At 47.4% G+C, this 14,721-nt stretch overlaps 1 protein-coding gene across 1 annotated transcript in view; it reads right to left on the reverse strand.

Moving 5' to 3' along the window:
- Positions 1-345: 345 nt before the first annotated feature.
- Positions 346-14,721, reverse strand: part of C2CD3 (C2 calcium-dependent domain containing 3) — a 100,790-nt gene continuing 86,414 nt past the window's right edge. Inside the window, exons 32-33 of the mRNA XM_004683194.2 lie at positions 14,231-14,342; positions 346-1,121 (exon numbers count right to left, since the gene is read on the reverse strand). Coding sequence (XP_004683251.1) covers positions 981-1,121; positions 14,231-14,342 — 253 coding nt within the window. The 3' untranslated portion in view covers positions 346-980. The remainder of the gene's footprint in view (positions 1,122-14,230; positions 14,343-14,721) is intronic.

Consider the following 14,721-nt stretch of genomic DNA (forward strand, 5'->3'; position numbering starts at 1 on the left):
AGCTGCTCAAATATTTGGAGACTGTCAGTCTAAGCCAGAGTTTCTTGACGCAGGGAGCTGTGGGATCCTTAGGGGGCCTTCTACTCTGCTGACAGATTTGAGGTGCCAGCCAAGAAAATACTGTTTAATGCTCCTCTGGACTAACCTGATCTTTAGGCTCAGAAGTCTCCTGTGACTTAGCCTCCTGTTCCAGATGCATTTCTCTCAGGGGCTGTGTACATATCAAACTTTCTCTCTGGCTGCTAGGGCACAAAAGAATTCCCAACACTAAGTTCTAGCCAACCCAGGAAAGACTTGTGCACAGAATAAAAAAAAAAAATATGATTTTATTCAAACACAGGCAGGAACAATGACCTTCAGAGCTGGGTAAAAATAATAAATTAAAAGCATGGTTAGAATTTTCAGACAATCAGATAAAATGTTTGAAGGAGGTGATTCCCCCTCCTCTCCTACTGATTACTTCAACACGGCATAAAAATAATTTACATCTATAAAATATCCTACTCCCAGGCAAATGAACTGGAGGTGGCCTGAAGATTCCTCGTGTATGTACAATGCACACAATCTTCATGCCTCGACCCCTCCCCTCCCCCAAACCTTAAGGCAAAAATGGCCCATCTCTCAGGCAGAGGGTGGGCAGAAGGCGGTGGCTGTCATGGACACTGGGAGAAATTCTCAGCTGTAAGATGACTGCTTAGTTCGCTTGACCAAAAGATGGGTGGGTCACCTGGGTGCTGGAATCATGTTTTCTAGCCTTTGTCTCATCATCTCCTGCCAGGGAGATGCTGGCAGGTGGACAATGGGCTGCTTTGGGACGCGCCTCCGGTCTGGGCTGACTGGGTCTCAAGTGTCGGCAGACTAGGCTGGTGGTGGTTTCAGGGTTCTGGAAGCCCCAAGGGAAGCAGAGCTGGTGCCTCCTGTGAGTCAAATAGGGCAGAGGGAGGTGGACAGGTGTATCCTACCCCGTCTCTTGGGCTGCCTTAGTCTTTCTGAGAGTACCGGGAAGAAAATATCCTTGCGATCCTACGAGTTTCTTCCTCAGGCAGGTTGGGAGGCAGCGGAATAGGTCTGGGACGACAAGGCCTTCGGGACAGGGCTCCCCTGGTGGTATCACTCTTGTCCTGGAGATGGAGAAATCAGCTTGGTTAGCACCTGGACCCAGCACTCCCAAGAGAGGACTTGATTCCCCTCATTTTTTGATCCTTTGGCTAATATTGTACCGTTGACTGGTTTACAAAGCACTTTACATGCCCCATCTTGTTTAATATTAACCTTGTCCTCAGGGTGGGTACATTATTTTCCCCATGTCATGGATGAAGGCCCATAGTTCAGGTTAAATAAAAACAAGTTTCCACAATTTGAGCAGCAGTGCTAAGATGTGAACACCAACTCAGACTCTTTCTGTGCTTCTAGAGAAGTAGGGCAGTTACCTTCAGGCAGGTTTGAAGCCTCAACTCTTCCCTGGCTGCATGAGTCTAGACAAGGCCTTTATCCTGAGCTGTGACCATCCCATGTTTGAGCCAACTGCTGGGGAGACAATGTTGGTGAATAATATATTCTCTACATGGCCTTTGCGAGTTGCTGGAGCTGCCAGGTGACCTGAAGCACACACCTGTGACCTGAAGCACACACCTGTGGCCCTGCTACCAAAATCTCCCTTCTCAGGCTGACAGGGTATCATTGATTACACTCTTTGGGTGCTTACACTGGGGTATGACATCATAGTCCTCTGGCTCCTTTAAGACTCATTCAATTCTCTGTGTGTGTGTCCTTAAAGGCTGGGTTGTTGCTCTGAAGGAATTCAAAGCTATACAGGAAGGTCGACCCAGTCAGCTAGCTGAGCAGCAGGCTCTGGGGAAGAGGTAGAGACCAGGTAGGGGAAAGGCAATGCTGAAAGAAGGCAGGAGTTTCTATCACAGGCAAATGGGCTGATTTCAGAGCACTTGCCTGTTCCGTGGATGGTGTCTTTCCTCTCCCAAGGCCCATGAACACTGCACCAGCTGATGGGCACTAAGAGTGCACCGCACCACTCCCCAGGTACCAAGAACCCTAGAGCTTGAGGTTATCTCCTTGCCCCTTACAATTCTGCTGATGGAAAACATGTCCAGCAAGAGTTGCTTCTGGGATTGGTAACATTCCGTAATCCTGTCTTTCCTTCATTTCTTTAACCTTGTAACACCCAGTGTGAGAAGATATAGAAAGGAACAGAGCTCAGTTCTTGAGCCCTTGTAGCTCTGAGTTAAGCTGGGGAAATATACTTAGAATAGCAGCTGGAATGTGCTAAGAGTAGTGGATGCTGGGCAACCTTGAGGGTCCCATGTTGGATTTCCGCATGCTGACAGAGTGCCCACAACCTCAGCAAGCTCTCAGCACTGAAGCCCTCAGGTATGGTTTCCTGAGCAACAAGAGAAAGTGACTAGAAGATACAACTTCCTGTTTTCTGGTGAGGTCTAGGATTAGGGTGAAAGGGAGCCTACCTTTTTGCTTCCTTTTGAAACATGGGAGTTGCTGAACCCCGTAATGCCTCAGACCAGGGGAGACACCACTGCCTGTTGGCTCCCTCCTCCAGACTGAGTATTCCTGCGGGCATGGACTGGGACTGATGACTTCAAGACCAGGTCCAAGAATGGAATTTGGTTGCTCCAGACCAGTGGAAGGGTAAGGCAAAGCCATGGTGATTAGAGGTTTAAACTGGGTGGGGTAAGACCATCGTTTACAACATTCATTCATTCATTCATTCACTCTGGCCTGGCTGGTCACTGAACTCTCAACGTGCCAAGCATTTAGTGAAGTCAAAGCCTGTGTCGTACTTTAAGCCTCCCGCCCCACTTTACTCCTAAGATCCATGTTTCGGCTCCTGTGCTATTCAGAATCCAGAGATGACACTGACCTTCACTGCAGTGTCCTGGCTACACTGCAGGTGGATATTCTGGGTGACCAGCTGTAGCTTTCCATTTATTGCTCTGCTACAGTAAAAAGGATACTTGTTCTATAAGCTGGCTGGGAAAACAGGCCAAAGAGCATGTTCCTCTATTTCAAAACCTAAAACCAGGTCTCTCTGTTCTCATCTGTCAGAAGAGAACTATTCTGTTTTGGAGAGGTTTAGATGGGTCTTGTGTTGTATGGCTTGACAGGTCAGGAGCCTCAGTTGAAGACGTAACCATCAGAAGGCCTTTACTGGTGATTCACAGCACCTTTCAAGACCCTAACATCTACCTAACCTGAAAACTCCTTTTTAAAATTTTCTTTTATTTTTTCATTTTATATCTCATTTTTTATTATTTAAATCTGTTTATTTTTAAATTTAATTTTATTATTATTACTTTAATTAAAAAAAATCTTAAACCTGATAATTCTTAGGGACATTAGGTCTCCATGGTGCTGTCCTCAAGGGCTGCTGGGAGGGAGACAGGTGCTGACCTACCCAACAATCACAGAGATGAGACCTAGAGCATGGAGCAAGGAGTAGTTAATAACTAAACTAGGAAGGGCAAAGGAAGCTGCCCACAGAGGTGGGCTCTGAGATGGCCAGGGTTTCAACAGAGCTGCGGGAGGGGTGAGGTCATGCCTCTGCAGGGACAGCCTGACCACAGGCCTGCAGCTGTTCCTGAGCCAGCACCCGTCACACAGACTGGGCTGAAATGAATGTGGCTGGTTCAGCTAAACTCCCCCAACCCCCACCCAACCCAGAGATCTAGGGGGCCTTATCTGTATAGCTCAGGCCCAGGGAGCAGGACAGGGCTTGGTTCTGTGTACAGGGCAGGGCAAGGGTGTGGAAGGGCAGAGAACACACACTCAGCAAGCAGCATTTGGTTTTGTTGACCTCAACAACAGTGTTTAAAAAACATTCTGGTTTCTGGTAAAGGTTCTTCATCAGAGTTGATAGCCTTAAACACACAACCATGGAGGGGTGGGTAGAGGTTAAACTGCCCAGAGCAGGGGCATCCCCACATGTACAAACTGCTCCTCTGAAATACTTGAGGGGCACAAGAAAATTGTCAACAGCCTGTCATTTCAAAGACCTCAGACTTCTGCAGTGAAAGCAGAGTCACCAGACTGAGCGACTGCAGGACCTGTGGAATGCAGGCTGTGGTCTCACCTGGGGGAGTGCCCTGTGAAGGGTTCCTAGAGGGAGTGGACTTGAACCAACAAGGAAGTGGAATTTGAACAAGGACGATGACAGGGTATTTCAGGTGGAGGTTGAGCTTGAACAAAGGTGTGAAGAAGGATTTTTTTTTTGGCGGGGATGAGGGGGTGAGGGGCTGGGAAAGCATTGGGGATAAGACTGGTTGAACTGCAGGTGTGAAAGGCAGAAGGTGAACACAGAAAAAGGAGTTGATGCTGCTGAGGGAAGGTCCTGAGTGTCTGGGAAGGAATTCTCCTCCTGTCCCAGTGAGCAGGGATCTGCAACCCAGGGGTTCATCACTGTCCTCGCTCAAGGACACAACTGGTGTGAACGTGGCCTGGGTGTCAAGCATGACCGAAGGCCAAGAGCTCTCGGACCACCCCTTGAAATCCATTCAGCTGTGCCATTAAATTCTCCCATTTTCAAATATGGGAACCAACTCTTTCCTGGGCACCTGGGCATCCAGGCCCTGAATATAAATAGGTTTCTCTGGCTTATTACTTGAGACAAATGTGTCTCAAAGGAGCCTTCAGTGCCAAAGGTAGAAGTCTGCTGGGGAGAAAATAAAGCATCATGGGAAGAGTAAGAAGTGGTGGCGCAAGAAAAATTTGGGGCTTCCTGTGGCTCCTCAAATCAAGAGTAACCCTGGCAGGGCAGCTGGTTCTGTCCCGGTCCTATACTTCTTAGCCCACCAACTTTTGGAAAGTAGCTGCTCTCTAGTCAATTTCCCTCATGTGAGAACGGATCTGGGTGAGCAGATGATGCAGGAGGATGAGCTCTATCATCCAGGCGCCTATCCCGGTCTGTGACCTCCCCTCCAGCCAGGGCCCTGTGACCAGATTGTCTTCCCTCTCAGGAGGGTCCAGCCCTTTGCTTTGGCCTGATAGACGACCTGACCCTTCAAGCCATTTGTTCTGTGTTCCCTACATGCTGGCCCCCAGATGAGTCTCCCTGACCAGGCTGTGTTCCCAGGAGGGAGGAGGGTCTCGTTTCATAGCGTCCCAAGGGCTTTCTCCAAGGGAGGCAGTGGGGGTAGTGGTGAACACTGGTCTGTGGCCGAGCCCGACTGTCCCACTACTGGAGGCGAAGACATTGTCTCTCTCTGGGCCTTAGTATCTTCACTGCTAAAAAGAATTCAGAACATGTTTGGCTTTCTTACCCCAGGGTCTACTATGAAGTTCAAAGTTCAGAAGTGACCAAAGCTCTGGTTCATGCTACAACTTGCCAAACCAGGGGCTGAGTTGGAGCAAGGCCAATCCTAGCTGCAGAGGGCGAGACAGAGCACCCTGGCACAGCAGGAGTGAGCCCAGTGTCACCCCAGGGCATGCCCACGCCCTTGACCCTGCTCAGTGAGCCTCTGGGCTTAGAAGCAGGGCTGAAGTTTAGTCTTAAATGACATAAATGCTGATGCTGGAAGCAAAATTTCTCAAAGAGCTAAAAACTGTACTTAAGCAGCTGCCTGATTCTGGGGGTTCTGTGGGCCTGCCAAAGGATTGCTGTTTCTGTGACACGTGAGGGCTCAGTACAGCTGTCTGCCTCGCTCCACTTTCACCTATTTGGCTGGCTGCCTTCCCTGGGGTGGCTCCCAGAATCCTCTCTGAAGGCCAGGACTAGGAATTCCTTGTGTTACGGAGAGCAGCAAACTCAGCAGCTCAGCTATGAGCAGAGGTGAAGTGGGGACACGACACTGAGATGGGCCACAGATCACGGGAGGCTGACCCGACCATGCAGCCCAGCTGGACCATGGCTGGGGTCCGGTCTAGCTCACCCACCGTTCCTGCCCGGGCACTCTGTACATGCGGTTCTCATCGTTCCCAGGTTCCCTCGATTCCTTATAACACCCTTGATGCTTCCCTATCCTTCCTCTGAGAACTCTTCCCTGACACTCCACTCCAAAAGGCCTAAGGTCACTCTCTTACCCCAGGCCTCAATCTTTCCATCTACACAATGAAGAGGCCCAAAAGAGCAAAACTGTTTTGAACTCCTGCCCTGCAGGTAGTGAGAAGGCTCAGAAAGCCTAGATTCTGGAGAGGGAAGGGTTAAGGAGACACTGCTCTAAGTGTTTCTGGCTCCTCTAGAATGGCCTCAGGGAGGCTGAGGCAATCTGAGCTAAGATCTCACCCACAGGTACTTTCCCAAACTGTGCTGTGGGCCAGCGAGGGAACCAGCCAACTCTGATTGCTTCTTCTCTGACTTCTGTGTATCCTTGGTCACAAAGCTCATTTCCTCTCCATAGCTTTGTGGCTTTTATCAGAAGCCACTGACCTTTGAATCTCTTCCTTCTTGAGGCTCTGCAGAGCTCAGCTCTGCCATCAGGCCTAGACCACAGGCTGAGAAGAGAAGACAATGGGTTCAGGAAGTTCCCCGGGAGCCCTCTTGTTCTATCTGGCCATTCTGTGGAGGTCTGGTTCCTCCATCAGAACAGTGCATCTCTTAGCTGCTCCTTAGATTTGAGGAAGGGAAATCAAGGACAGAAAAGTTCTTTGGAACTCCTGGAAGAAAAGCAGTAGCCTTACAGAGCCTTAAGATTCATGGGCACACAGGTCATGAACTTCTGAGGCTAGGGCTCCATCACCCCTAGATGGGTGCTATGTTATCCAGGCCTCTAACCAAAGGTCTGAACAGAGGCACAATCAGTCCTATAGCCCTGAGAACTGCTCTCCACACTTCTGGGGTTGTTTTGTGGGACTGAGATCCCTCACTCCCAGCATGCTCCTAGTGCTAAGATTTTCATCATGTTCCCAGCTCTTACCAGCCCCCTCTCCCCCCCTCTCCCATGTAACAGCATAAGAGGGAAGAACTCTCTATAATAATTATGATAAAAATAACACTGGCTACTACTCACATAGTTCTATGTTTTGTGCCAATACTACATATTTTACACCTCTCAGTTAATTTGAAATGAACCAGGAGGCAGGTAATATAATGCCCTATTTTCAAATAAAGGACTTAAAGCAAGGGAAAGTTTAGGTTAGTTTGCCCTGGATTACATGGCTAGTAGGTGGTAAAGGTGAACTTTACATGTAGGTAGCGGGGACCCAGAGGTCATGTTTCAAAACTGCCTGGTAGGAGGGAGGGGTAAATTCAGTCACAAATCAAGACTGTGCTGCCGCCCCTGAGTGAGATCCCACTCCAGACCACAGAAGGCCAGCAGCAGACCAGGGCGAGAAACCAAGACCCTCAGTTCCCCAGCAGGCTTGGAGCACCTCAATCCCCAGTGATGTCTGAAAACCTGTGGCTTCACCAAGTATTTCACACCAAGTGAAAACACTTGGGTGGGGTGGACAATTCAAGGCTTTTGAAGGTAAACTCAGGGCTGGCCTTCTCTGAATTCCTGCCTCCTACTCACTTTTCAGAAACGATGGTGTCTGGCCGTAAGCCTGTGGTTACTACAGGGGCTTGTTTGTGATGTGGGCAGTGCCTGGCCACAAAGCAGGAAGGCACAGAACAAGACAGGGCCCATCTCATGATAAGGAACTGCATGTAGGTGGGCAGAGAAACCGGGATCAGATGAGACGTTGCTTTTTGTTCTTTGCTTCTGGTTCCTATTCTAACCTGTTGTGGCCCCCATGTAGCTCTCGCTCCATCTCTCAACAATCTGGTTCATCTGCTTTGAATCTTCCAGTTGCCAAATTCTGTTCAATCTCTAAAAGGTTCCTTTCTTCCAGATCCACAGGCCACAAAGCCTTTCCTTTCACCTCTTATTTACTCAAGGGTGAAGTCAGAAATTCCTGGTGGATTAGAATTAGGCACCAGGGAGGATTCCAGGGGTTATGGAGGGCTTTGGATTTTGGCAACCTTGGAGAGTTCCACCCCCCCTCCAGGGTAAAAGTGGGGTGAAAGTTTCTGATTACCGTGGGAGACCACTTTGGGTCCACTGTATAAAACATGCATAATGGTGGGAAAACTATGGAGATGAGTGAGACAAGTTAGAAACAGTCATGGGGGAGATGATCGGGACTAAGCAATGCGATGGTGAGGAGTGATTCAAAAGATAATTTGGGGCAGATAAGGCCCCAGCAAGAGGCTAGCTCTGGGTTGTGGGGGATAAAGGAGGTGGAGGGGAAGAGAACGATGTTCTAGTAGGGGTAACTATGTGGTGGTGGATTTACTAAGGGACGCAGGTGACAGAGAGGGGTGTGCAGAGGAAGATGACAAACTCAAGTTTTGGACATAATGGGTTGTTTATAATGCATCCATAAAACGATGTCTAGGACACAACTGGATTCATATTTGCCTGCAGCACAGAAGAAAGGTAAACATTAAAGATAAGGGTTGGAGCCATCAGACTGTACGTAGTAACGGAAGTAATCCGAGTGGTTGAAATTTTCTCAAAGAAAAAATCTATAAGAGCAAAAGACCTAAGTCTGGGGAAGACAAATTACTGCTATCTCATCTGCTACCTTGTATCTTCCAGTAGGGAAGTTGATAACTCATCTGCCCATATGCAATTAAGCAAACAACCAGAAGTAACCTTAAATAAAAGCAGGAAGTGGTCTCACTGAACAGTTACTTTATCACAGGAGGAAGAGAAAATAGAGACAGCAGAATTTGACTGGTTCACAATTACTTTCATTAAACTGTGCTGCTGGATAGCTATGCAGCATTCTAGTATTCTTGCTAAGCCACCCTTCTCATACCTTTTCTTCTTGAAGAGGTGAAGCCTGAAAGGTGGAAGTCACGAGGATGGAGAGCTTTACCTGTCTGTCTGTGTGGCACTGGGTATCCCACAGTACAGGTCTGACAGAATAGGGCTGGACTCAGAAAGATCAGAAGACTTGGCCAATATCACAGAGACTGGTATCCACTATGTGGAGGGGGAGGGAGGGAAAAAACCAACCACCTATCTCTCACATGCTTAAGGTGGAGACTGGGAGGTTTTTGAGCTCAGGTACATCATTTCAATGCAAACAGGTCTAGGCCCTCCTTTACTTAGATCTTGTGGCGAAACGACCAACCGACCTGACATTTCCAAGGAGAGGCCCTGAAGCAGGTCAGCTGAAGTACAGCAGTCCCAGGACACTGGTTGAAAGAGCCCCGAAGCCTCTTAAATAGCTCCTCTTCAGTCTCCAGGGCAAGGCTGGCCTTAGGAACAGGCAGAATCAACGGCATCCTCAAATGGGGGTGCAGGACAGGGCACCAGTTCTCCCTATCCTACCTCTCACTTGCATTATTGACTGTGCCAAAAACATTACTGAGCAAATAGAGGCTTCCATCAAATAGGAAATTCTCCCCATACAATCTTTAACTCTCCCTGCTTGGTGCCCATCTTCTCTGTCTTTGTCCATGCTACAGGGCAAGTTTTTTTCTTCTTGTTCTCTAATGCCTCTACACATGCTCTGGATCCCATGTCCTCTCTTACCCAGGGAGAGTTCTGTTCTCCCTCTTTTGCATCTTCCTCTTCTCCCTTTTTCTGCTGTATCATTGCATTAGGATATAGAAACTGGTACCTGTTCCCACATTAAAAACACAAAACAAAAAACCTTTCCTTGATCCTATATGCTACTCTGTCATTACCCTAATTTTCCAGCCCATTTTCACAGAGAAATAAATCTGTGGAAGACACTGGTATCTGTTTTGTTACCATCCTTAAAAAATGAACATCTATAGGCCCTCTCTGGTGGTGCAGTGGGTTAAAGCACATCACTAAGAAGCTAAAGCTACTTCATGAGTTCGATCCCGGCCCAGAGCTGACCCACATGGCGTGGCAGACCTCTCTTGACCTGCCCGCTGCTCCCCTCAGCAGTGTACTTCGTCAGTCGGCCTGTTCTGCTCCCCGCTCTGTCCCTGGTGAAGCCTCTCACCGTCCCTGCACCTCTGGCCTGTACCCCAGTTCTGTATGAATAAATAAATAGATCTTAAAAAATAAAAAAGAACATCTGTTAGGCCAAACTAGGAACTAAAACGCTGTAGATACTATATGGATCTTTGCACTCTTCCTCTTTTAGCCTATCTCCCGTTTCCACAACTGAGAATATCACTGACAGTCAAACTTGAAGGCCAAAGAGAAAGACTTTAAAGCAGCAGGAAAATAAGAATCCTATTTCACGTAGGGCAACAACAGTAAGGCCGAGAGCTAGTGCTCATCTAAACAAAGGGCCCAAGAGTGGGATGGGATGACAGTTCTAAAGTGTACAAACAAATGCAAGTTAGAATTACCCTTCCAGTGGGGAAAATGCTTTCAAAAATGAAGGAGAACAGAAATACTTTCAGACAACTGAAGCTGAGAGCATTGGTTATCAGCAGATCTGGTCTACACGGAACTCTTTATAAAGGAAGCTCCTCAGGCTGCAGGAAGTGCTTCTAGGCCAAAACCAGGATATGAAGAAGGGGATGAGGAACAACAGAAACAGTATGCGTGTGGGTAAACAGGAAGGCTTATCTTTTGTCTTAAAGTCACAAAGTGATGCCACTTTTAAAACCTACAGAAGCCCCAAGATGAGATTATGGTGCCTCTGTCCAAGGAAAATTCAAATTTCAAACTACAACCATACAGAAGTTAATCAAAGTTTTGACCATTCCATGGCAATTAGTTCTGGCCATCCCACGCTTTTAAAAAATATGTAACTAGTAAAATCGTTTACATTTTGGTGCCTCTGTTTGCTAATACCTTAAACACATACTTGATTTGATTCCTATGTTATTCAGCACTGGATGGCAGCTAGCCAGACTCAAAATATGCTGCTGCAAATGAAACAAATAGGCCCCTCACTGGACCATCAACTTCTGAGGTTTCATGGGCCGTGGACTCTGTTGAAAATGGGACAGTTCAGGTGAACTGTGGCAATTGGTTTTCCCTCACAAGGACAAAGAATGAGGTCTTGGGGAGAGGGATGGCCCAGAGAGTGATTTACTGTAGATAAGAAAAAACAAACATGAAGTTTCACAAACGTGAAAGTATATGAGATTTGTTATCACCTCAACACTAGAACTGCCCTTTCACTGAAGTGAGCTTCAGTGTACTTCTTTCTCTTCTACACTTTGTATATATGTGTAGCAGATCAAAGACAAGTGTGTCCCCCTGGGACCTGGCACATCATGCAGGCAGCAGGGACAGCAGTTCTGCTTGGCAGGTGCGATCTGACAGCTCAGACCAATGGTTCGCCGACTTCCTTCCTATGGGCATGACTTGCTGACATTTCACCCACTTGGCTAGGCGGGCAGGAGGGAATGGGAATCAACAGTGTCTACATTTTTCCTCTCGGGTAATTCTTGTCATCATCTAATTGAGTAAGAATTAGATTAGCCTGATGTTATTTATTAGGAAACCGAGATTCAGAAAGGTCAAGTCACTTGCCCAAGATCACTTAACTGCTTAGCGGCAGAATGGGTCTATCACCTTCTAGAGATCTCGCTCAAGAGCTTGTGCTGGACTCCGAGACACAGTCCTGAGACCCTGGCATAAATGCTGGTGGGCGTGCCTGGGACATGCAAGGGGAGATGCAGAGAGAGAAGCTGGCAACCCCCAACCACAGCAGGAATAAAGCCGCAAAAATGCAGAGCTTCTGGAGGGGACTGCTCTGGGGGAGGTTTGCAAATTGATAAAAACAGAGATGGAGGCCCTCCCTGGTGGCGCAGCGGGTTAAAGCACAGCACTGAAAATCTAAAGCCGCTTCCGCATGAGTTCGATTCCCGCCTGCCCCGGAGGAGACCACATGGCGTGGCAGACCTCTCCTGACCCGCCCGCTGCTCCCCTCAGCAGTGTGCTTCGTTGATCTGCCTGTTCTGTTCCCCACTCTGTCTCTGGTGAAGCCTCTCACCGCCCCTGAGCCTCTGGCCTGTACCCCTGTTCTGTATGCACAAATAAATAAATCTTTAAAAAAAAAAAAAAAAAAAAAAAAAAAAAAAAAAAAAGAGATGGAAACTTTGATTAATCCATATGCCAAATAAGAGCTCCTGAAATTACTACTAGGGAAGTTGAAGAGTGGGAAGAAAGAAAGAGGATCAGCCACTTGAGGGCTTCTCTTTAGGATCATAACCCCAGGTTCTCAGGAGACTGGACTGATCCCCAACTTCTTCAGAGGAGGCTCTGGGAAATCATACAAAATGTTTAAACCTATTTCAAAGAAATGCTGGCTAGAAAAACATCCTCTAAGCCATGTGTCATGATGTTAAAGAAGCTTAAAGGAAAGCACAGCTCTGGAGTCATAGTTGCGAGCCACTTACTGGTTGAAACACACTGGGCAAGTAACTTAATCTTTATGCAGTTTCCAGATAAAATATAAACAATAGTACCTTCTATGTCTGTATGGGAAGCTCTGAGTCTCACTTTCCTTTCCTATTAAATGGGGGCTAAGAATAGTTACCTCACTGGGTTGTTCAAAGAGTAAGTGAGTTTATATATGAAAGGTACTTAGAATATGTGTACAGCATAGAAAACCTTAAATAGGGACTAGTTATTACAATGAGTAACAAATTCACACATTTTGTTCATAGTATGTATTATTCTCTAAAACTTTCTTGCTTTTTAAAAAAGCTCCAGGAGGCAGGAGCTTTGTGCCCAGTCCCCGAGACCCAGAACAGTGCCCGGAACACCACAGCACTGCGGAACATTCCCCACTACCTCCCCCTCACTGCAATTATTCTTCCAAGATCACCAATGACCAGAATGTTGCCAAATCTGAAAGAGAACCCATTTGCCACTGAGTATCCTGGGTGAAATCTTTAAAATTTAAGTCAAATTCCCTGCTTAACAGACTTCAATGGAGACTGCTGCATGTAGAGTAAAAGCTAAGCTCTTCCATGGTTTACACATCCTACGATCTGGGCCAGTGGCTTTCTGTCAGTTCCAGACCTTTCAGCCTCAGATCTCCGCGTTTGCTTCTCCCTGCCTGCCTCCATCCTCTTATGTGGCTGGTTCCTTCAAAGCAGAGCACGGTAGTCTGGAGCACAGACTTTTGCAACCATGTGAGTTCTGACTCTGGCTTCACCAACTTATCTATGTGAGGCAAGCTACTTAAGCTCTTTGTACCCCAGTTTCATCACCGTAAACCAGGGATAAAAATTAGGGACTTTATCAAGTTGCTTAAGTAAATGAGTTGATATAAAGTACCCGGCAAGCATCATAATCACCTTTTCACTTTAAGTGCTGCCTCTTCAGAGACCTTGCTCTTTATAGGCATCTGGTAGTCATTGAAACCTGTAAATGTCCTATTTTTGTTTTACTATTTGTACTCACAAAGACAAGGAATTTATCTTATTTACTATTGAAAACTCAGCACCTAACACAATACCTAATGCGGAAGATAGGAACTGAATAAATACATGTTGAATATCTAGAAAAGTAGTTGTATACAAGGTCAGGTTCCTGGACCCTCCGTGGTGGCACAACAGGTTAAAGCACAGCACCATGAAGGTAGCTGCAGGTACTTCAGCAGGAGTTCAATCTCCACCCAGGGAGCTGACCCACATGGCGTGGCAGACCTCTCCTGTCTTGCCCACTGCCCCCTCAGCAGTGTACCTCGTCGATCTGCCTGTTCTGCTCCCCACTCTGTCTCTGGTGAATCCTCTCACCACTGCACCTCTAGCCTGTACCAGTTCTTGTATGCATAAATAAATAAATCTTTAAAAAAACAAAAAACAAAAAAACCAGATGAGGTCCTGTTATGTTGGGAAAGAGGAGAGCTGGTATCTGTACCAGAGTTTCAACCACCTCACTCTGTTGAATGCTGAATGGCTAAGAGGTACTTTGCAAACAACAGACGGGCATTTCCCTGATCCTATTTCCTTTAGCCGAACCCTGCTCATCTGACATCGTCTTCCGAGGCTGCACCTCCTGTTTGGAGTGTCCTCTGCTCACACTCACCTCTGCGCAGTGGAGGTGTGCACAACACTCAGTGCACATTTCTTTGCCAAGAAATCATATTTTCTATGATTCTACATTACTTCTTCCACGTTGTCTTAGTTGATGATATCCTGCTCTTTTCCTGAGTCCTCCACACACTGTTGCCTACGAAGAGCCCTCTGTTGGGCCCCCAGAATGTGCTCAGTATAAGTGTGGAGAGTGGTCACTGCTGCTGCCGTCCAGGAAGACAGAGGGGACCTTCCATGCTCTGTACCAATGTCATGGAGGAGATGGACAGGAGGGTGGTCAGCTGTTCCTACCTGCTCTGTTGTGACTGGTGGTGGCAAAGTTGCAGAGAGTGAGAGCATCCGCATGGAGGCCTCCAACTGCTGGGCAGGCAAGAAGAAGTTGGGTACCACAATGGGCTCTGGGCTACAATGGTAGTTAAGGGACACAAATGCCTTGAAGTCTGCCCTCATCCCCAACACCTGCATCTCCACCAAGCTCAATCACCTCCATTTCCCCCCCCCCCCCATTTATTCCTGCCCATGACTCCTCTTCTCAAGTGCGTCCCTCTGCCTGGAAGGTGCTGCTCACCCCTGAGGATTCAGTCAGTTCAAGTCGCACCTCCTCTATGGGGCTCTCTCCTAATCTTGGCCCACTGAGGTCCCCCTTCCTCATAGTCCAGAGCAGGCTGCAAGACAGGCTTATGTTTGATTAACTAGTCTGGTAAGATTCTCAACTTATTTCCCTTAATATTCCCTAAGTTTCTCAGACACAGAAACGGTGTAGTCTCTTTAGTTACCTCACT

This window comes from Condylura cristata, unplaced genomic scaffold, assembly GCF_000260355.1.
Source record: "Condylura cristata isolate star-nosed mole 26May11 unplaced genomic scaffold, ConCri1.0 scaffold00015, whole genome shotgun sequence".
Classification (NCBI taxonomy): domain Eukaryota; kingdom Metazoa; phylum Chordata; class Mammalia; order Eulipotyphla; family Talpidae; genus Condylura; species Condylura cristata.